Source organism: Sinocyclocheilus grahami, unplaced genomic scaffold, assembly GCF_001515645.1.
Source record: "Sinocyclocheilus grahami isolate Dianchi unplaced genomic scaffold, SAMN03320097.WGS_v1.1 scaffold5.1, whole genome shotgun sequence".
Taxonomy (NCBI): Eukaryota; Metazoa; Chordata; class Actinopteri; order Cypriniformes; family Cyprinidae; genus Sinocyclocheilus; species Sinocyclocheilus grahami.
Genome location: NW_015505184.1, coordinates 1,946,137 through 1,970,756, shown reverse-complemented (window position 1 = coordinate 1,970,756; position 24,620 = coordinate 1,946,137). Strand labels below are relative to the sequence as shown.

The 24,620-nt window shown below is 37.0% G+C and overlaps 1 protein-coding gene across 1 annotated transcript in view; it reads right to left on the bottom strand.

Moving 5' to 3' along the window:
* LOC107585900 (catenin delta-2-like) overlaps positions 1 to 24,620 on the bottom strand; it is a 36,720-nt gene that overhangs the window by 7,243 nt on the left and 4,857 nt on the right. The window contains exons 2-3 of the mRNA XM_016273084.1: positions 16,025 to 16,158; positions 8,624 to 8,736 (exon numbers count right to left, since the gene is read on the bottom strand). Coding sequence (XP_016128570.1) covers positions 8,624 to 8,736; positions 16,025 to 16,153 — 242 coding nt within the window. The 5' untranslated portion in view covers positions 16,154 to 16,158. The remainder of the gene's footprint in view (positions 1 to 8,623; positions 8,737 to 16,024; positions 16,159 to 24,620) is intronic.

Sequence of the window (24,620 nt, the reverse complement as noted above, 5' to 3'; positions counted from 1 at the left end):
AAAAGATAAACATTGATTTAACCCCAGTGTGCTGTCATGAGGCTAAGACAACAGCAGTTAGCCTGAGCAATTACAGGATCAATCACACATTTCCTATTGCAAGTGTACTTTCTAAAAGGACGAAGTGTTATTTTGAGTGCATCTGAGGATGTGGTGGGTCATTAGGCTGACAGCGTGAGTGATGTCACATGTGGGGAAGCTCAGTGGTTGAGATCTACACTATCCTAGGCTGTCTTAGTTAAGCTAGGCGGCAGTGTGCTGCTTTTTCACAAGGCAGATAAAGTATGTGTCACTTCCTAAACACTTCCGCTGCCATTGACAGGCATGTAATATAGTCGAAAGACTATTTCCTCTGTGCAAGAATACACTAGAACCACATTAAGGCCCAAAACATTACCATTAATTGATAATAAAGACTTAGTTGATAAAGATAATACTATGATAAATGACAAAGTATGACATTTCAATAACAATCTGTTCATATCAAAATCTGTTATACAATATTATAAATCTCTTCCAAATAGTCATTTGCATTCAGCATAACCTAGTTATCTATCAATATAATAATTGCAGGGTCACCTCAGTATTTGTGATGCAGACAATATCCTTGTCTCTCAATCACCAGACTGGGTTTAGTCTACATGGTTAGGCTAAAATCAAGCACTCCAGGTTTATAACTGAACTTGGGTAGCATAAGAAGCTTTCATCACCCCTTAAGCCTGACAGATTGCTTGCTAAATCAATACGCTCTGTATTCCCTGTACTGTATAGGGAGACACTTAGTGTGAGTCAGCCAGTGCAGCAGACACCCTTAATATGCTTAATATCCTGTAAGAATGGAGAGGGATTGTCTGAGCACAGACACCCTGGGTGCACAGGCAGATGGGAAGGTTTCTTACTGGTCTTCTTAGGGTGTATTCACACTAGGCACGGTTGCCTTGAACCGAGCCCGAGCGTGATTATCCCCCCTCCCCACTCCCCTGCTGGCCTGCACTCACAATTGCACTAAGCTTTCCGGGCCGGAGCACGCTTACGTCATGTGCGAGATAACGGAGAAAACCACTTTCACTAATATTCTGTCAAATAATTAATAATTAATTTATCATTTATGTTGTGCATTGATTTTCACTTGTATGTATCAGAGAATTATTAAGGAGGCAGCTGACGTTAATTAAATAATTTGCAGCTTTACTCGCAAACTACATTTCCTGTTCATCAATAAGGTGAGAACCAGAGCCATTATAAACCTAAATATACTTGATTGAATTAAATTAATTGAAAAGTGTAGTGTAGTAGTAGTAATAGTATATGTTTGTGGTAGAGCTGTAGTCAAGTCCAGCTTTGTCGAGTCCAAGACCAGGACTAGTCGAGACCGAGTCAAGTCCAAAGAGGTTCGAGTCCAAGTCAAGTCCAAGTCCAAAAGTTTCGAGTCCAAGTCAAGACCGAGTCCAAATGAGAGGGAAAAAAAGGATCCTCTTCAAGACCACATACTTAACTATTGATAATGTACAGTATGTGATGTGAGAGACAGCATATCTCCTATTCTAAGAAAATCATTTTACATTATTATTTGTAATGATCAAACAGCATGTGCAAAGTAACAACTCTGTAGGACAGGGGTCTCCTAACTAGATCCTGGAGGGCCAATGCCCTGCAGAGTTTAGCTCCAACTGGCCTTAACACACCTGTCCTATTATAGCAGACATATCCACTGATTTGCATTGATTTTGCCTGTCTAATAGTCCTGCACGATATGAGGAAATTCTGTCATGTGTGATAACTGGAGTTTTTTTTTTTTTTTGCAATGATGATTACTTGTGATAAATAAATGAATAATTAACTGTGCATATTAGGGCCAACAAATAAAACGAAAAAAATTTTTTTGTTTGTTTGTTTTTACAGTGGTGAGCATTACAACCAATAACATACGATTCCATTGAGTTTATTAATGCAATGGCCAATCAAAGGCGTTCAGATGAGTCATCGCTGAAACGCCAGAGTTTTGTTGAGTGCTGAATTCTGCACTCTGGAACCTAAATCAACCAACTCTGCTATGTCATAGCCCGGTTCGGTGCCCATTGCTAAATAACATGTTCATACTGCAATGACAATGAAAATACGATTCATCTTTCAGCCCTATTTCTAACCTCATAAAAAGAGTCGGTAACACTTTACAATAAGGTGTCATTTGTTAACATTAGTTAATGTATTAACTAACATGAACAAACAATTAACAATATATTTATTACACTATTTATTTTTGTCTTTGTTAACATTATTTAATAAAAATACAGTTGTTCATTCATTGTTTGTTCACGTTAGTTCACAGTGCATTAATGTTAACAAACACAACTTCTCATTTGAATAATGCATTAGTGAATGCTGAAATTAAACTTAGCTAATATTAATAAATGCTGTAGAAGGAAGTAGGTGTAGACGTTAATAAAACACAATCTAACAGGTAGAAAATTTTATTAAAAACATCTAAACTTTTCAAAACACAGCAAGCGCACCGCGGCTCATGTGACAAGAATCAACCAATCAGCTTCATCCTTTCCCGTAACAAAATTGAAAGCTAAGCCAAGACGGAGAAACAGCTGATCATAGCTGTACAAGGATAGCCATTTTTTTAAATAAATTTAGTAGCAGAGCTAAGATACTAAGTACTAGTAAGAGCTAAGATACTAAGATACTTAGTACTATCGTGTACTAAGATATTAAGATATTACGCAGCGCCTGAAAATAGGCTAACTTCCGCCAACATAACCAGCGTGGCCACCTGCTTGCACAGGGAGCGTGCCTTCCGTTGGAAGTTACCTAGCTGGGGACTATTTTCAGGCGCTGCGTAATATCATTGCGCCTGCTGCACCCATGGTATGGCAGCAAAGTTCCTTGATTATTACGCCAGAATGAGAGTATAGTTCCTAGCCATATCAGCCTAGAAAATCGCAACTTTTCATTTTCCATCGGTCTTAGTACACGATGTAACTACAGAAGAGTCAAGTTTTAAATAGGAAAAATATAGAAACTCTTTGGTCATTTTTGAGCGTGATGCTAACGGTCTAATCAGATTCAATGATCCATGCTAAGCTGCAGCTAAAAGTGCTACCTCCAGGACCGGAGATCGGCTGAATGGATTCGAAAACGGTAAAATTCAACTGTTTAACTCTAGGGGAGTTGGAAAATGAGCCTATTTTCAAAAACAGTGGAGTGTTCCTTTAAGTCATTCAAACCAGTATGAGTTTCTTTAAACTGCTGAAATCAAAAGAAGAATGTTGGTAACCAAACAGTTGACAGTAGCCATTGACTTTCACAGCAATTTTGCTCCATAGTATGGAAGTCAATGGCTACTTTCAACTGTTTGATTATCAACATTCTTCAAAGTATCGTTTTTGAGCTCAACAGAAGAAAAAAAGTCATACAGGTTTGGAACAACATGAGGGTGAGTAAATGATGACACAATTTTTATTTTGGGGTGAACTATCCCTTTAAGTTTTTGTTTTAGTTAACTATAATAGCCCTCCACCAATCTATTAAAAGCACTTTGAATCTCATTAACCATTACCTAACTAAATAATATCCTGCATTGTTTTTGCAGCCGAAACACTAAAAAAATGTTGCACATCATATAACAGTACAAACAGACCCAAATATGTTGCACTTCATAATGCACAATTTCTTTTCTTGATGCTGGTTGGGTAGCCTATAGGTGAAAAGATTCCAGAATACTACCACACTCTGACATACTTTACCCAGACCGTGCTCCAGGCACCTGAATTGGCCTTTGCCATAATGCTTAAAGTGCACTTTTCTACACTGTATGTTTGACTTAATTTACATACTCACGGCACGCTGCTATTTCAGCTCACTTAAAGCCTAGTTAAAGTAGATTGCTGGTGGTTAGCGAATATGAAGCAGATTTTTACAGTGAAATACAGAACACAAAACTGTTCCGTGAATTTGGCCCACCATCTTTCTTTCTATAAATGTATCTTCTTCAAAGGTAAAGAGAAATATAATGCATTTCCATACAGTCTCAATGGACAAGCCTTTCAATGTTTTCTTTCCTTTTCATGTGCAATTTCAAAGAAAGTGGGTATTTGATACTAGATGTACATTCATGCATTTTCTTTTTACAGTTAGGAAAATGCTTTTATTCAAAGCAGATTACATTGCAATCAAGGTACACGCTTTGTAGCTGGCATCATAACTCTACCAACTGAGCTGCAGAAACAGACAAAAAACTTGTTGGTGTGTATAGCAAATGCTGAAATAATGTACATACATTACAAACAGAATATTAATAATAGTATTTTCCCATTGCCCATTTAGTATTTTCTCGCTTGCCGTTATACTACAGTGAGATTAGAGCATTAGAGCTGTCAAACACATTGTCTCCTCAATACAACTTATTTACACCACATGCCAACAAAGCATTATCTCTCCTCGAGGCACACATTGTAGACGCGTACACAGTGCCAGCGCAGTCCGAGCTCACAGGAGACTGGTGGACTAATCTGGCAGGAAAACAGTCAAACAGCTTTGGCTTAATACTCCCTCGCTGTGCTCGACAGACAGTGTTTAGTGAGACAACTCCATGCTACAGGATAGGGCTCAACAGTGAACGTCTAATATTGAGTCAAAGGCCTCACTCAGAGCAGCAGATGTTTGACGCTGTGCCGAGGTTCGGTCAGATGAACGTCCTGCTAGAGACAATGAGACAAATTCACTTGGCATTTCCATTGTGACTGTAAAGGCATTTTGCACATCGGCTAATCAGAGATTTGTTTTTGCTGAGTATCAGACAGTTAGCTGAAGAACTAGGCCAGTATTATGTTTGTTCAAAATGGAGTGCTGTTTGAAAAGACCCATGTTTCATTAAACAAGTGGGTCACAGGCTAGAAGTGCTCTCTTAGACCACGGTGCTTCTCCTGATGCTGTGACTTTCAGCTTGCTGTCTTATAAAAAAAGGAACAAATAATAGTCAGTGAAGTGCTTGCATCAGTATTGTTCTGCAATTGAATCAAACACCAGCTAGTAACACCATCACGGATAGTATATGGCTGTTGCAGTCAACAGTAGAAAAAAATCGAAGGGATAGAAAGTGCACAAAGTAAAATAACCCTGAATTGTGAGACCAATCAAGATCCATGCAACGCCTGATTAGATACTTGAGCACCGTGTTATTTGACTTGCAGCTTCTATTATGGCCTTGAGCAGCTTGTTTGTCTGTAAGCTGTTTTTGTCTTGAGGAGAGATCTGGCCTTACCTGACTACACACAACAACAGCCGGCAATAAATGCAAGAACATTCAAAGATCGAGCATGAGTAAAAATGAAAAACAGGTTCAATCAGCACTGTGGTCAGTGACCTCATTAAAAACGTCTTACTTTGAAGGGATAGTACACCCAAAAATTTAATTCTGTCATTAATTATTCACCCTCATGTCTTTCCAAACCTGTAAGACCTTTGTTCATCTTCGAAATACAAATTAAGATATTTTTGATGAAATCCGAGAGCTTTCTGACCGTGCATAGACCAAATGCAACTGATACGTTCAAGGCCCAGAAAGGTAGTAAGGACATCGTTAAAATAGTCCATTTTTTGTGCACAGAGAAAACAAAAATAATGACTTTATTCAACAATTTCTTCTCTTCCATGTCAGAATCCAATGCACGTTCATGACAGTACTACGACGCATGCGTGTGCATTCTTCTCTTTGCAAACAAGCCACAATGCATCCGGGTTCTACGTCAGAACACTAGTTCCTGCATCAGCAGCACCACATGCATGCGTCGTGGTACTCTTGTGACCTGACACAGAAGAGAAGAATGGTTGAATAAAGTCGTTATTTTTGTTTCTTTGCACACAAAAAGTATTCTCTTAGCTTCATAAAATTAAGGTTGAACCACAGATCTCACATGGACTATTTTAACGATGTCCTTGCTACCTTTCTGGGCGTTGAATGTGGTAGTTGCATTGCTGTCTACGAAGGGTCAGAAAGCTCTCGGATTTCATCAAAAATATCTTAATTTGTGTTCCGAAGATGAACGAAGGTCTTACGGGTTTGGAACAACATGAGGGTGAGTAATTAATGACAGAACTTAAAATTTTGGGTGAACTAACGCTTTAACCAATAACAATCCAAAAAGCACTACAGTACTGTTCAAAAGTTTGCAGTCAGTCTTTAAAGAAATTGAATTAAAAAGAATATATTGACAGCGCTGATAGCCTCATGGGCAGTGCACTGACATATATCACTGTTGTGCTTGGGACGTTCCGAGTTTGTGTCCCGGCTCGTGGACCTTTCCTGATCCCGACCCCTCTCTCTCCCTCCCACTTTCCTGTCTACATACTATCCTATTGCAACAAAGACAATAAAATGCCAAAAATAAATAAAGATTCTATTACATATTCTTTAATATAGTACTATATATTAAACTATATATTGTACATTGTACATACAGTATACTATATATATATATATACACACAGTATATACAGTATATATATATATATATAGATATATAATTTCTATGTTTATATTATTTTTTAGTGCTGTCAAACGATTAATCGCATACAAAATAAAAGTTTTTGTTTGCATATCATGTGTGTGTTCTGTGTATATTTATTATGTATACAGTATATAAATACACACATACAGTATATATTTTGAAAATATTTATATGTATTTACATGTCTATATTTATATTCATATAATTTATATTATAAATAAATATATTTAATATATAAACATAACCTATTTTTCTGAAATATATACATGCATGTGTGTGTATTATACATAATAAATATACACAGAACACATACATATATTATGTAAACAAAAACTTTTATTTTGGATGCGATTAATCGTGATTAATCGTTTGACAGCACTATTATTTTTATATTTATATTTTTTATTGTTTTTTTTTTGTTTTTTTTTTATAATTTTTCACTTCTTCAACTTTAGTTAGTCTGTAATGTTGCTGTTTGAGCATAAAAAAGATCTGCAAAGATACAAAGCTCAAAGTCCAATTCAAAAGGAGATTTTATTTAACAAAAATCACTTTTCAAAAACTACAACAAATGACTAGTTTGGACTACAACGCATATTTTCCGAGATTTGTGATATCACAAATACCGACGAATGGGAAGAGACCTGGTTGAGCTGCACTAGAGAAGGCAACGAGTGTTATCACAATGTTGGAGACACGCTAGCTTTCCCAATGCAGACAAACTTAGAGCGGTTACAATCATCCGGGTTTGTATAAAACCCTATGGTAAGGGGCATGACATTTCCCAACCAGGCGCCGAGTGGTGCCAATCACAACACACACGGGCCCAGCTAACCAATCACAGCACATTTCGTATTTCAGAAGGCTTCATTTGATACAGGAACTTTTCGAGCCGTTCATGCCAGACTGGGGAGAGAAGTGTTGTAATAATGTAAAATATGTGAAAATAATGTGTTTTTCGAACAACCTAGTATGAGAGCCTGTTCTAGTACACCCCCAAAACAAAATCAAGACTTTGTAAAAGAGCATAATAGGGATCCCTTTAAGTGCAAAAGCCCTTGATGGCCTGACATTCAAATTATCACTGACTGTGTTGTCTCCGCTCCACTTTACTCTAATTAAAAATTCTATGTGTCTAACTGTGTCCGTTGGCAGCTCTCATCTTGGGAGAGAGGCCACTGAACTGCTACATGAACGAAAACAGGGTTTGGGGGAACTTGCAAAAATGACTTGTGATAGACCAGGAAATACAAAATAGCTAGGGAAATATGAGTATGTAGAGTAGACATTAAATATAGACATTTTTTGTTTTATAATAATCTCTCAACGTCGCATGCATGTGTGAAAACAAGATGAGGGGGTCTAGGTGTCCCCCTGGTTGAGGTCTACAGTGCCCCCGCTCACACTGATGGTAGTGATACTAAAACCAATGATAAAATACATAACTTTAAACCTGACATCATCCTGTACAACAGATTCTCACTGACAAAGCAAGCAACGTGGGAGTCTTACTGACTGAACAGCTGAAGGACATTTGATTTATTGAGTTTTCAGGCTAGATGAATAAACAATAAAAATATGCTTCACAGCAACAACAAGAGGACAATACAATGGGGCCATTCAATTCAATTTGAACATTCAGGGTAAACAGTGATTAGAAGCACTTATCAGCCTCTGAGAGGTCAAACTGATTGCATATATAATCCATAAAGTCTGTTTTATTATAGTATCTGTACTCGTTTACTACTTAAACATGATGAGATTTTAATTACAGGCTGAATTCAAAGCTTGTGACAACTAACCCTTTGTTTACTTAGCAGTAGTGAAAGAATTTAGTTTGAGAGGGGAAGTTTAGATCCGAGTCTCCTGTGAATGTGGTTACACTAAAATATTCCTGATGAAATATGCCGGAAAAGGACATCAAAAGATTTCACGGACAAGAATAAAAAAACTTGCTTTTAATGACATTTGATGGTTTAATGACAAGTTGGATGGTAAAGATCAAGGAGAGATGGAAAGATATCTATCTTTAGCTTTAACTGGTGTATGTGGTGATGGTGGGGTGAGACAGATTGAGTGAGTGAGAGGTGTCACTCCACCAGACCCACCTGATACTGCTCATGCTTCCGGTCTCAGATCCCAGCTTGCATCTCTCCAGCTGAGTGGCAACAATCTGCCTCTCAGCCTCCAACTCTCTCGTCAGTCGCTCAAATTGCAGCTCCTGCAAACATAAAGCAGACAGAGCGTATGTGTAAAGCCCTAAAGGAATTATGGAATTGATTCTGTCTATAACATGTACCGCACATGCACTTACACATGCTCCAGTAACTACTACACAGAGCATGTGTGTGTGTGTGTGTGTGTGTGTGTGTGTGTGTGTGTGTGTATGGGATGCAGAGACACTGTGAGGCTCTGCAGCCACTCAGGGCTTTTCTTTACATATTGATAAAATGCACTTGGATTTTCTTTCTTTAAAAATGCTGACATATAAATCTAGTCTCCGGTCAATAACTTTATTAGGAACTGCAATTTTAAACATGGTGATGGTCAAACTGTAAGAATGACTGTCAGATCCTTGCTTGCGCACAAACCATCTATTAAAGCAAACATCTGTCACAACTTGTGTGTTTTAAGACATTTATCTTTCATTTTTCTTCTCCAGAAATGTATATGGCAAAATATATGTGGAAGGCTACTTGTAGTAAAGCACCAAAATAAATATATTATAAACAAAATCTTGATGTGTCATCGTTTGTGAGAGGTACAGTTTTACAGAAAGCTTTTTTATGATGCTACAAAGAGAAAACAGGTAATAGTTATTTAATCATTTGTTATTATATTTGACCATAAAGCTGTACTTTGCATAATTTTTGACAAAACAATAATAATAATAATAATAATAATAATATACACTACTGTTCAAAAAGTTGGGATTCCTATGATTTTTAAAAGAAATCCTTTTCCACTCACCAAGGCTTTATTATTTGACCAAAAATACAGTAATACTGTGAAATATTATTACAATTTAATTATTCAGATTTTTCTATTTTAGTATATTTTAAAATGCAATGTATTCCTGTGATGGCAGAGCTGAATTCTCAGCATCATTACTCCTGTCTTCAGTGTCACATGATCTTTCAGAAATCATTCTAACATGCTGATTTGGTGCTCAAGAAACATTTCTTAATATTATTTATCAATGTTGAAAACAGCTGTGCTGCGGAAGGTTTTTTGTGGAAAACATGATACATTTTTTTAGGATTCTTTGATGAATAAAATAAATCTAAATCATTTTTTGAAATAGAAATATTTTGAAACATTATAAATGTCTTTATTGGCACCTATTTCAATTTAATCCTTACACTCTTAAAAATAAAGGTGCTTCACGATGCCATAGAAGAACCTTTTTGTCTAAATGGTTCCATAAAGAACCTTTAACATCTGAAGAACCTTTCTGTTTCACAAAAGGTTCTTTGTGGTGAAAAAAGGTTCTTCAGGTTACAAAAAGGTAAGAAAGAGATGGTTCTTTAAAGAACCTTTGACTGAATGGTTCTTTGTGGAACCAAAAATGGTTCTTCTATGGCATCGCTGTGAAGAACCTTCTGAAGCACCTTTATTTTTAAGAGTGTACTCGCTGAATAAAAGTTTTAGTATCTTACTGACCCCAAACTTTTAAACAGTGGTGATATACTTAATTTTGGGCACTGGCCATAATGAATCAGCTGCAAAGTACAATAATTAAAAAATGAAAGAGTACATTCTTTTTAACTTTTCTCCACATTTTCTCAAGACATCCAAAGGCATTATTCTGAACTTTGATAGTCACTGGACCATTCCAGCACTACACACCCCTCTCTTAATTAGATATGCGCCGCTTAACATTTAATGACAAACTTGTCGATGCTAAATCAGAGATAAAATCCCAGAGCTCCTCTTTAAAGTAATCACTGTGAAAATCCAGTCAGAAACACTGCACTATGTGCCTGCGCCCGGGGCTACGACAGTCAATGTGATGTCCCCACTTCTTTTGTGACAAGGCTGAAATGAGTTCACTCAGCCACAAGGTCAAAGTCTCTCTTCCCAGAGCGGTTAATGCTAAGAGGGCTCCAGAATACATCACCTGCTATTTTGGGCACAAACCCAGATGAAGGCTACAAAAATACCCATTCAGAGTGTTGAAGAGATCTCTATGGACCATGATGACTAAAGAGGCGCTAACTGCAGCATTCAAACACTTTTCAATAATCATTATACACGTCTAGGGTCTCAATTAATGAATTTACGGCAGACGCATTCCGGTGCAATTGCAACAAACAGGCATGTTGCTTAGCTCTGCGACTGAAAAGGCATCGGCAATTACGATACAAACAAGCATCATCTCTGGCCTTTCTTATTTCACATCAACAAGTTCAAGATGGAGCCGCAAACAGAGAACAACAACTGATTAGACTCTAACAATCTAACCGTCAACAACAACAAAACTACTCCAGCTTCCAGTTCCGCAATAAAACACCTGTTGCCTTCACAAATAAAATAACAGCGCTCTTACCGGCACATGTACCATACTCCAGAGGCCGTCTGTGCTGAGAAAAATCTGTGTCTGTGCATCACTATCCCACTAGACTGCGTTCATCTCCGCTTATCAAGAGAGCAGAGTCATTAGAGAAAGTACAAGAGTGGTAGTGACTGCCTTCCAGCGGGAAAGCAAAAAGTGGAGTGCAGTCAGGCACAAAGGTCGTCATGGCAACAGTGAATTTAGAGCCCCTTTGGCATTATTTATGCAACATTGCATCATAAAGGGTTCCTCCCACCAGCCAGCCAGCCAAATACCACCGCCCTCCAGTCACTCTTCCGCCTCCTCCTAAACTCTTCCCCTCTTTCTGACGCCATCTGTGCTCCACTCTGAAGAGGAGAAGGGGGGGTGTCTCGTTGAAAGGATCGCAGAGCGGCAGAGAGAAAGAGGTGTTTTTTGCCGGTCCAGGCAGCAGCTGTGGAAAAAAGCACTGTGCGATGCTAAGCTTTGTGCTTCCTCTAGGGATCCTAACAGTCTGTTCTGCCTCAGTAGCCTGCAATGGACAGGTTCCCTGAGCGGGGAGTAGCCTCCACTTGTCACAAAAGTTGGTTAAATATAGCAGTCCACACAGACAAAAAGCACTCGGCTAGGACAGCAGACATGTCACCTGGACCAAAAATGGTGATTCTTTAACATTCAAAGCATTGTTTTTTCTGCCCCTACACTACACTGTAAAAATGATTTTTCAAAGATAAAACATTTCAGATTATTTTAGATTGTCTTACAAGTATGGTTGTCAAATCGATTAATCACGATTAATCTCACCCAAAATTAAAGTTTGTGTACAAAATACTGTGTATATTTATGTGTATATATAAATACACAAACATACACGTACATATTTAAGAAACATTTAGCACACACAAATATTATGTAAACCAACTTTTAATTTGGTTGCGATTAATCGATTTGACAGCCCTATACTTACTTCACTTTTTACTTTCACTCTTTCTACTTCTAATTCAATGTGTTACTTGCCTTTTTTTTGCAATTAATTGTGCAATTTCCTATTTTTTTTTCTTAGTCTGAGTTTCTGAGAGATTTTTTTAGTCTATATAATGTGATAAAAACTCACACAAAAAAAAAGTGTTTTATATGGCCAGGATTGCGACAAGAGTGCCAAACAGGAATGTATTCCCATTATCTTACATAATAACTCCTGAAAAGGCCGTTAAACCTATTTGTTTAGAAAATAAATAACCTGGGGACTGAGAAATTGATTTGACTGCTTCAAAAGCTGAATGTGGTCTTCTGGCCTAAATGCCTAATTGTGCCCTGTGGACAAAGACTGACATTTAAGTTTCTTCATTGGTCCATTTGATTGCAAAATGTCACTTGGGGTTCGCCTCAAGAGTTCCTTTAAGGATTTAACCCAATTTCTATAATTTCACAGAGTTAAATGAGTCCAGAGCCACTCCACAGCCTGACCACACAGACTGAAAACCATACAAAACAGTGTTAAACAGACAGGAATGACTCAGAATCAGATGAACTCATTTGCTCTGTAAAATGTAAAGGGAAGAGTACACATATTCCTGGTTGAAAATTACAGCAGAAATGAGGCCATCCAAAGGACCTCAGGATCAATTTCAACTTGAACAGCCTTTTTGTTGATAATCTGGTCAAAACAGCCTCAACTTTTGTGGATACGATAGTGTAAGTAATTAAATGAACTGCTTCATTTGATTGAATATGTGACACCTATTACATGATTAAGAAAAATCTAAATGACTTCACTTCTGGCTAAAGCAAATCACTCCTATCGGACAAAGATATAATGAGCTGATTAACAAGCCTTCCCTAAAATAAAAAAGCCTTAAAATGCAGAGTGTGAATTAAAAGGAAAGAAATATTTGGCCTTAGCTGTACTACCCCTTACAAACACTGGCCCTTTCCCCAAAGAATCCTTGCCATGCTCATAATAAAACTTTATATGCCAGAGGCTTTTTTATGAACAATTAATGTGTCATTTTAAAAACACTAAGATAAATTTCCTTAACACCAAATGAAAGGGACAAAAAAGGTGAGCTTTAACAACAGATCTTCTGAAAATTCTGAAAAGAACACCTGTACTTTATACATTAATAAGACTACTACAATCACTATGTCAACATAATTTAAGAAAGTGACACTCAAAGGCAAATAATAAAAGAGGGTTCATTATATAGAAAAAGCGTCATTTTACTGCGAATACAGGAACTGTGTATGTCCAGGTTGTTACACATGCGATCATCGCATGTGATTCTGTTTAGCACAAGTGATACAGGAGAATTTTAATGGGAGAGAGTCGTACACAGGACAGACTGTGTTCTGCTTGCACGTGCAACCTTGAAAACTGCACACAAAGCACACATACAAGAGACCAGGACATTTTGCCAGACATTTTGGTACATTGTATTTATACATGGCAGAGGGGAGATGGTTTTTCAGTGCTGCAGAGCATCCTTAGTCATCAAAATCTACACAGATTTTAGATCTGAAGTTCAGTTTATTCTGTGAATTTTGAATTTTGCAGAGGAATTTAATGACCTCTGACTACTAAATGCCTCCAAAATGGGAGATTGCCATCTAGTGGAGGAGAACAAAAAAACGATGGTGATTTTTCATAATATGTGCGAGTAGACAAGCAGTGGCAAAATGATAAACCTTTATTTTCGGTGTATTTTGAAAAGGACAGCAGGCCTGCTTCGCTTGATTACAGTCTTTTAATCAGAGATACTTAAATATGACTGTAATAAAAAAAAAGCTAGGGAGAAAGATTAAGACTAAGGAAATTCCTGAAAAAAAAAACACAGGGTCATACTGAAACACAGTGAGATGTGGTTTATGCTTACAGACCCCAGTAAATCATTACAATATGAGTTTCAGTTAATGATTTCAGTTAGTTCTGAGGTCTTATTTTTCCTGTTCCTAAAGGTTGGCAAAATACATTTAAAATATACAATGTTTCTTTTTCAGGAATTGGACCAAAAATAACGATGACTCATCTTATACTGCACATTTTTGTCCACTAAAATGCACTCTATAGTGAGAATGCCCTGCCTGCTAACACAACCTGACTAGCAGTAGCAAGCAAGATCAATAATATTTTGAGAAAGCTAGTTATTAGCAATTCCATTGAACTCATTGTCTAAATATATGTAAAATAAATGTACAGTATTTAGTCACTATACGCAACTAATTTTGAATGTCCATCGATGGAGAATGAGGCTTTTTAGAGCCAAATGGTGTAGTTACAGCATTTACCAGCAGGGGCTAAAATAGCATCCCTTAATAGTAAGTAGCAAATCATCGTTCATGGCTGTGACATACACTACATTTCGAAACTTTGGTGTCAGTAAGATGACCTTTTTTGAAAATAAATAAATAAATACTTTAATTCAGCAAGCATTAAATGTATCAAATGTGAAGACATTAAAGAAAGAAAATACATTAATAATGTTACAAAAGATTTCTATTTTTTTTTTAAAGTATGTTCTTTTAAAGTTTAACAAAAAATCATGAAATTCAATGTATGCAGTTTCCATAATAATATTAAGCAGCACAACTGTTCAACAATGATAATAATAAAAATGTGCACTATAAATTAGCACCAAATTAACATATTAGAATGACCTCTAAAGGATCATGTAACACTGCAGACTGGAGTTATATGACTGCTAAAATTAAACAAATTATAAAATAAACTGAAAATAAAAAATCTAAATATTACAGTTTTTACTGTATTGATCATAAATGTAGCCCTGGTGAGACAGGAGACATTCAAAATCCAAACCCAAACTTGTGAACGATAGTGTAACTAAAGCTCTTCGATATGTCCCACCCAATCATCCTGTTTCAACAGGAAGTACACCAACTCAGGAAAGAAAATTACACCATTTTACATGTTTTTTGAACTCCTCTCAGAGAGAAACACTGTACGTGACATGGACTCTGTCCACCCTCCAGTGAAAAGCATCAAAAAAAGCTGGCAGACAGTTTTTCTCGCTCTGATAGGAGAGCTATTAGACTGGCCCACAGCAGCCTATGGCTGTGGCCTACTTTAACATTCACCGTGTAGATTTCCAACCCTAAGAGTATGTCGCTTTTTTTCTGTCCCATGTTTAAAAGCAGGAGTGTGAGCTAAACGCTAGCAGGAAGCGAAGGGCTTGTCACGATCCATTTTTATCTACTCATGCTCTTGACTCAAAAATGGACTCCAGCCAAGACAGACATGTATATAAGGGCAAAGTAAAAGTAAGAAATACTGTACATTATCACACACTAAATTCTGACATACGCAATAATCTATAATGCATTTCGTAAATTACTTTTTATGACAGGAAGTCATAAGCAATTACAATCACCTGTCATTATTCCTAACAGATCAAGCCAGTTTATCAAAAGGTTGCGCCAACGTCTGGGAAGCTGTCCACCTGCTGGCAAGCAGGTGACCAATCTTATTATAGATAGGATGCGCCACAGTGACTAGCATAGCATGGAGACCTGATTGCAACATGGAGTGTCAAATATTTCACATTTCTTACACCACGCAGCCCCAAAACCTACATCCATTTCTCCCACTCGTCCGCAAAACCATGTGACACTGAGGCGTAAAGGCGCATTTGCAGTGTGTTGACCATCAAAAACCATTTGTATCTGTGAATTTAGACACCAGGCGCTAAATGAAACCGGCAGCACGAGATGATGGAAATGACTCAGGCAGAAACCCACCAAACCTTGCGGCTCCTTAACCCAGATGGCATATGCAGTTCATCTGAGGACTGGTATGGTTCTGTGTAATTACTGTTTACAGCATATAAAGATTTAGAGATATTCTAATTAAACTGTTGGAAAATGAATGTTTCCGTGTGAGTGTGGGGGGAATCATAACCTTCTATTAGAGACAGTCTGTAAGAATGAAGAACTTTACAGTAGTTTGACAGGAAGTACCCACCTGTTCTTTAACAGAGGCCAAGATGGCAGAGGTGGTCTCCGTCTCGGATCCATCTCCGTTTGAGGCGTTCAGTACCGGGCTCAACATGCTGGAGTTCTCTGTGTCAGAGAGATGGTCTGGTACTGGCATTACTTCTGTGAACAAAACAATACAACCGACAGTTATTCAAAATGAACTGTGCAAGGTTTTTGTCATTTTTCAGAGTACTGGAGCAATCAGTTGAAACAAATACTTTACAGTGACAGACTGTCGGATAAAATGACATAAAAAATCATGGTTTGGCACTTTTCAGATGTAATAATACTAATCAAAGTGCTTTATCAACATTTTCAATTGTTTGTCGTGATGTAATAATTGTTAACATAATATTTAATTAACCGTCTCTTGTTTCTTTCAGTTTTTCTCTCATCTTTGACCTACTTTTTTCTCCTCATCTCTCGAGGTTTGTGATTCCAAACACGATTCTCAGCTTGTCGCCGTCATGCTTTGATTTGTGTACATCAGCTTCAGAAAAGACTTTGAAAACCCCATGAAACTAAATTTTAGTTTTGTGGCTTTTAGTTAATGTGCGAGACCCACTATTGTACGCTAATGTATTAATAAACGTTTACAAATTTCACTTTTAGCAAATATACACATGCACTACCATTCAAAAGTTGGTAAGATTTTTAATTTTAATTTTTTTTAAAGTCTCAAAAACTTTTTTAAAAAAGGATGGCTTTATTTGATTGAAAATGAAGTAAAAATAGTAATATTGTGAAATTTTCCCAATTAAATAAATTTCCTGTAATTTATTCCTGTGGTAGCAAAGCTGAATTTTCAGCAGCTTTACAGTGTCACATGATCCTTCAGATATCATTCTAATATGCTGATTTGGTACCCAAGAAACATTTCTTATTATCATCATCAATGTTTAAAAGTGGAAACCACGACACAGGATTTTTCAGGATTCTTTGATGAATTTTTTTAGATTTTTTTTTTTTTGTGTGTTTACTGTCACTTTTGATCAATTTAATGATTCAATGAGAACAAAATTGCCCCAAATGTTATAACTGTAGCATATATGCATATAAAAGCACAGCCTTTCTCTTCCCGCCCCAAGACCACCTGCAACCAACTAGCAAGCAGTGATGTAACTAAAGCCTAATAGCTATAAAACAACAACAACAACAACAACAAAACAGGGACAAGTCCATCCAAATGTTTGGCTCAAACGTTTTGTTTGAAATATATCAAGTGATTTTGTGGGTTTTTAAAACCTTGGATTTCGAGTAATGAAATCCCACTATAATGCTCTGGTCCCCTCCGGTCACTCACTTCACCCTCAGCTTCCTCCTTAACAATTGCACTCCCTCTTCAAAATCAACCACACAAATTTAAAGCTTTCCCAGAGAACATTGTGCACACAGCAGGAGCAGACAGAAAATGGCTGCTCACGTGTGAATGTGTACCTATGAGCACCAGCACACAGCCTTTTTACACAACCACATCAGGCACAACTGTGAACACATCTGCTCTGTATGGAAGAGAGAGCGCTCAATCAGAAAAACCTGAACAGTATGCCAGTCGTAGGTGAAATAGGAAAAGTATTGAAAAATGCTCAATTTATTTATCAGATTTGGTGACCTGATGCAGATGCTTTTAATTTCTAGGTCAAACCAATGACTTACTACCAGTGAGATCATGCAAAACAGACCAGAACATCAACAAATGCCAGTCCCAGCTGCTGGTGTTGGTGTGTGTGGGTTCAGATTAGGGATGCACCGATACCGATACTGGTATCGGTATCGGGCCCGATACTGGTCTCCTGTACTTGTACTCGTACTCGTACTCGTACTCGTTAAAATGCCCCGATACCAAATGCCGATACCACATAGCATGTGTTAAGCACCATATTCAAACAAAGAAACACTGACAACAGAACAACAGACAGCAGAATGGAGTTAAGGATGTCTACTACGAAGTATGTAAACATTCAGTATTAACGCCTGTATAGCTGATGTGCGCGAGCTGATAAACAAAGCACGCTGAGTGGATTGAGCGCGCGGTGGCGCAGATGCGCAAGCTTGTCGAGTGAATATATCTTTCTCACAGACATCACTGGAAAGTTTGTAGTTTGGTCGGATATGTCAAAAACAAGTAAGTAAAACAATGCACAAGTTACTTAACGGTAGGGAGAGAGAGAGAGCGCAATTCTGTTGTGTGATCTTTGATGTTCACTCACTTAGCACACGCATCATTTGGATTAAGACTTAATCATAAAAATAAGACCATTTATAGGGGCATTCACTATAAACATCATCTATTTTCAACCTTAGGCATACACGACTTTCTGGCGAAAGTGAAACTAACAGCCTGTGTGAAATGCGCTAGGCTGTACTGTACTTGTCCCTCTCATTCTGCATCAGTACAAATACGTGCACGCGTTGCGCGTGCTTTGCTTGCTTGAGTGTTTCTGCATTATATGAGTAGCTTTGGAATATAAATCGCAGCACGTTTCAGATAAAAAAACGCAACTTCTATGTCTGAAAATATCACAGCTAGGAGATTTATAGCAAGTGGTTCCCTGCATTATTACAGCAAAGCACGTGATTACAGTACTAAGCCACTGCAATGGAGCAGCTCTAATTCTATTAAGAATTCTATTAAAGATGATGTACCATAGAGCAAAAAACTGAACAGTGAAAGTAACAAAAACTTGTAAAATACATTTTAATGGGCATAATTAAGTGTGAAAATAACCGAAGGATACACAGTCAAACCAAAAATTATTCAGAGACCAGATATAATTTTTTATATTTTTTTTACTAGTGGGTGCAGGACACTATAGTTAATTTATGTAAGTGAGGATAGCAAAATAAAGTAAACTGTGACAAATCATACCCAAAAATTCTTCATACAGTGGACTACCAGTAAAATTTATACAAATTTGGGTCTAAAAATTATTCAGACCGAGTCTGAAAAAAGTTCAGGTTTGCATGAAGCTGGATGACAGCATGCCCAGGAGACTACAGGCTGTCATTAAGGCTAAAGGTTGCCCGACAAAGTATTCATAGTTGTGTAAATACTGTCATACTAACAGCTGTCTGAATAATTTTTGGTTGATTGTAATCTATTACATACCCTTCTATCAAAATTATCTAACATTATCAAGATTAATTTGTTCTGACACAGTTTAACTCTGGGTTCTTGTCATATTTTATTACCATTTTCTGAACTATAGCGAATAAACTGTGATAATGTGAGAAATGTTGAAGGTGTCTGAATAAATTTTGGTTTGACTGCATCTGTTTGATAAATGAAGTTAACCAACTAACATTATACATACCCTTTTGGTTTCTGTACCCAATATTTAAAAAATGTACAAATGCAATAAAAATATCGGTATCGGTACTCGATATCGGGCAAGTACCAAAAATAAAAGTATCGGTATCGGGCGAGTACTGGAAAAAGTGGTATCGGTGCATCCCTAGTTCAGATGGATTACATTTTTTGACAATTATCTTAGTCATCCATCTGCCTCTCATTAATAGTATCCTGATATCAAAAATGAATAAAAAACACAAAATGTCACTCCATGGATGGCCGGAAGACCTGTGTTGCATGGCAGTGCTGTGATGTAATAAAATGGGGGGAAAACAATGCTTTTATGCCTTGCAATCGCGCAAACATTTGGTCTGTCACATTTTTTACATTGTGTTGCAAATTATTAAGCATTACTTATAATGGGCTGAATGTTGCATATCAACACAGGTTTTGCACTGTGTGCTATCCTTTTCAAACTTGGTCTGTGAATGGTTTACCTTTACTAAAAGTTGGTTATGATTTCATAACTGTCAATGAGTTAAATTATAGCCAAACTTGGCTATTATTACAAATAAAAACCAAGTAATTCTTGTTTGTTTTTGGAAATATAAAAATGTAATAAATAGGATCATGCGACACTGAAGACTAGAGTAATGGCTGGTTATAAATTGAGCTTTGACATCAAAGGGATAAACTACATTTTAAAATATATTAAAATAGAAAACAGTTATTTAAAATTCCAGTATTATAGTATTTCACAATTTTACTGTTTTTACTGTATTTTCTGATCCTTTCAAAAACGACCTCAAACTTTTTTAAAGTAGTGTGTATAAAATACACTGCAGTCCCAGCAAGCTTTTTCATGTTTTGCCATGGGAAATTCTCTGCATACAATAATCACTAAACAGAATCTGAATGTTCAATACTCCAAGTATACACCACTTCATCACTGACTTGCCCTGCCAACATTTTCAAAGAAAAAAGTGAATATCTCCTTTTATGTCATTATACAGAATAATCATGTAATATTCATGCAATTTTGATCATAATCAGCTTGCATACAAGGCATATATCATTAAAATCAAGCACACTGTTGACTTTCTTTGAAGTGGAGTTTTTTCTTGGAATATTGAAAATTTACATTTTATTCAACTCTGTTATTATACGTAGAGAACTTCTCATAACAAAACATACAAAGGCTTGCTGGAACAGGATTGTGCACTAAGGCAGAAGCCTTGGCTGTGCCTTATAAGCACAATACATCAACTAGGGGAGTTATAGGATGCATTAATCTAAATGAACAAGTAAAATATAATGAGTACTCTGATTTCTGACTCACAATCATATTACACATCAAAAGGAAATGGCAAAACTCTGTCTTAACATACTGAATAGACCATACAGAAGCTAACTGGTATAACACCCTGTATGTTTAGTGGAAAAAGGAAGAAAAAGAAAAGGCATTACTTAGAAATAAGTAAAAAATCCTAATTGTATGGAGTCACATGATCGCTACAATCACTCCAAGGCCGCAGTTACCTTAGAAACAGACCTGCACTGCTCAGTGAATATTTACTGTAATTTTACTAAAACGCCTCGCACAATGGCCCCTGACTATACCTGTCCGATCGGCTCAAGACGGTACACAGGAGAGTCCCGTAACACAGCCTCAATTTCATTGTCAAACACTAAACAAATTGAACAGTGGAAGAGCCAGAGCCATTGTTGCCAACAAGCGGTTATATCCCATTTCATTTCCTCAGTGGCGCTTTTTCATTTAAAGTGACAAAAGCTACATTTTTGGAATAATGTACTTGATTGTGCTTCCCCACTGACTTTTGTCTGAAACCACTGAGGTGAATGTAGACATTTTAAGCCTTTCCATTGGCGTAGCTGCAGATATCAAATAGCTGAAAAGGAGAAATTGACATAAATTGATCAAATTTGTGAAATATTCATAATTAATGTCACTGAAAGCTCTACAACAAAGGAGAAGCTCTCTATCTGGGCTCAGCCACACATGTCTGAATGCCTAATTTGTCTATGACATCATGCTTGAGCCGCAAACAGGCTCCCGTTTCCATAGAGATATCAATCCATTATGACAGTCTCTCACCAAGAAGGCAACCGTGAGGCTTACAGTTGATCATATCAGTGATGCGGCACACGGCAACTAATTCTTCTCAAGATGCTTTGCGCTGATGATTCAAGGTGGTTTTGGGCGGCAAACCACTAGGCTGATATTTCTAATTTGATCTGCATTAACATACAGTTCTGATGAAAATCATACAAAAAAAAATTTGGTTATGCAGATTTTTCTTTCATTGTGAGTATGTTTTTGCTGAATGTGTAGGTTCATATACGATGATGTAAGCGATTGCACCCAATGGAATTACTGCATCGTCTATCCTTAGGGATTATATAGGCTACAACTCATAGCAACAATCTCTACAAAAACAGGCCCCAGAAATCAGGACTAGAGAACCTCAGTCCCAACATCTGATCAAATTTAAAGTAATCAAATTTGTTTTATGCTTTACACTATGCAATCTCACAACCTGTTAATCTTGTTTTCTGCATTAAACACCTCTTTCAAGACATCTGCCCTGCTTTTGCATTTTCATCCCCATTATATCCCATTAAGACAATGGCCATATGCTTTTGACAACGGTTTACTCTCCTCGGATGTTCCCCGGTTTGTTTTTTCCACAGGATTCAGAAGACTTCCTCCCAAGATCTGATCACCCAGTGAAACACCAGATGTTCCAGAAAAACGGATCTACCTACACCCAGAGGACATGATGGTGTTCGACTGATGCTGCCATTGGCAGGAATCACGGCTGCAATCCCAGATTAGTCATGTGATCCCACAGGATACTAAAGTATCGAAATGCACAAACAAAAGGCACATATTGTGTTTACAGTCACACCCACATTCACACACTTTTACACACCCAACAGTATTTTCAGTGTAAAATCAGACTTGATTAGCTACTAGAATTAATGAGACAGAGAAATGAGGGCGATGCATTAAAAACTAGCATTTGGAATATAAATATTTATCATGTGATATCATTAAAACAAATTTCTAATTATTACAAAGTATATTAGTTATATAACTTGCATGCCAGGGGGATGGGAAGATGAAGGAAAACAAATATTTTTACAGCTTCATTAATCACGCAGACATTAATCAGTCCTTTGTATTCTGACTGCGGACAGATTTGTTTGTTTATTGTCTCGACACACGACTGACAACGTTAGGAATGAAACAGCAATAAAATTCAGAGCACACTGCAAGATTAAAATGTTCAATAAGGCCTTAAAGGAAACTAATCTCTTTTTCTGTAAGGTTGGCACACTGGGAGATGACGTTATGCGCTCCTGCACAAAGCACCGAAATGGGACTGGAGATAATGTGTCTTTTATATTGCAATCGGTATATTAATTTAACCGTGTCTTTGCTGTACCTGTAAACATTTCTAGTGGACTAGAATTGCATGATGCATGTATTATATAAGTCATTTCAAAATACATAAACAAGAGTGACCAGTAAAAGACTAAATTTGGTTATGCGTGACTTGACTCACATGACATGCAAGAGCTAATTAACTATCAGCAAAAGTCTTGGTGGCGATTGTATAGTTTTTCAAGACATGTCTCCTTGCCCAAAATGCCAATGATACATTGAGAAGCAGCGCAAATGTGAGGCAATTAAAATGCTCCTCGGATCATGTTCTCAAAGGACAGCTGAGTGTGACATCGATGATAAAGAGTAATTATGTGAGGCTTGCTGTGATCAAACAGGCCCCACTGCTTATTAGGGCTTTTTCTTCTCTATAGTCTCTGGTGGTAATGTTTGAGTGCATTTTATTTTTTCAATGGCCACCTCTCCCCCGCTTTATTTTCGTTAAATAGAAGTACACAACAGCATATAAAAGGTAAAGCCTATTCGCATTAGGAACTATTATCGAAACAGTTATCCCTTTGGATATCCCATTTCAGTCTCTGGTTGAAAAAGCGCAGAAAAAAGCTTTTGGTTTAGTTCTTTTCTAACTTGCTGATAAAAAATGTTTGTTAACACATCACTGCATGATTAACTTTTCAAATCTGTCCGCAACCTTCAACTGTCATGAAAGGAACTACTGATGATTTGTCGTATGTCGGGGAAATGACAGAAAACATATATTCACAATTCCACAGTACACCTGGAAAATGCATCATGGGATATCAGTATAAGGCTTGGATTTTTCAAGCGTGGCGTGAGGACATTGCTGCCATGCCTGTGTAGCTCTGGGTAGAAACGACTGGCTCAGTAAGAGCCCTGACCTAGTATGGGATTAATGACTTTGCTGCTGGAGAGAGTTGACATTGCTGAAAGCTGTGTTTACTAGTGTTATCTATGTACAAGAACAGCAGTGGAAATTTAATACACCCACTGAGTTCTCCAAGACAAAAGCAGTGTGTTACTCCTTAAGGATGAAGAAAGCGAATCTAACGGATATCTATATCCTTGCCAACGTTAATGTGTCATGTCAGCCCATTTGGTGTGTTTGTTTATGTAAAGCTAATTGCAACACTCACTTGTTTGTTTCAGATAATAAGTTCACCGACATGCTGGGACCCTCTATAATTGGCCACTGAGCGGTGCCAAATAGGACCCCTACTGGTCAAACAATGGTAAGAGCACTTATGACCTCTCAATAATACAACATAGTAAAATGATCTTATTTGAGAGATGTGAAAAATAAAATATTTTAATTCTTACCAATGCTAATATAACCTCTCAAAACATGTCTATGACAACTGCAACATCAATTTGGGGTTTCCATAAAATCAAATGAGTGTTAATCTGGGGATAAGTAGTCATATTAATTCTAATTAAATTAATTAGTTTCCATAATAAAAATAAATATTATTTGGGTATAAGAAGTTTTTTTGTAAAATGCCTAAATTAAGTTCTGTGGTTAACACAAACGTAAGATATTTTCATATTTTATGTATAGAATAAAAATCTAAATATCTTAAGTAACAATGACAAACAACAAACTACATTACCATTATATTTAATAATTCATATTTTAATTTTAGATAATAGCATTATCTATGAAAGTACACCTTCGTTCTGCTTTTCTCTCTCTAAAACATCTTGAGGTGTGGTAAACATGGTATAAGCAAAATAATTGACTCTGGTCTGTTGAATTGTTGAAAAAGACTGCACATCTGATGTATAACTCCAATTTGCCTCATGGCTGCTTATCCATTTTTGCATTTAATTGATATGTAATAG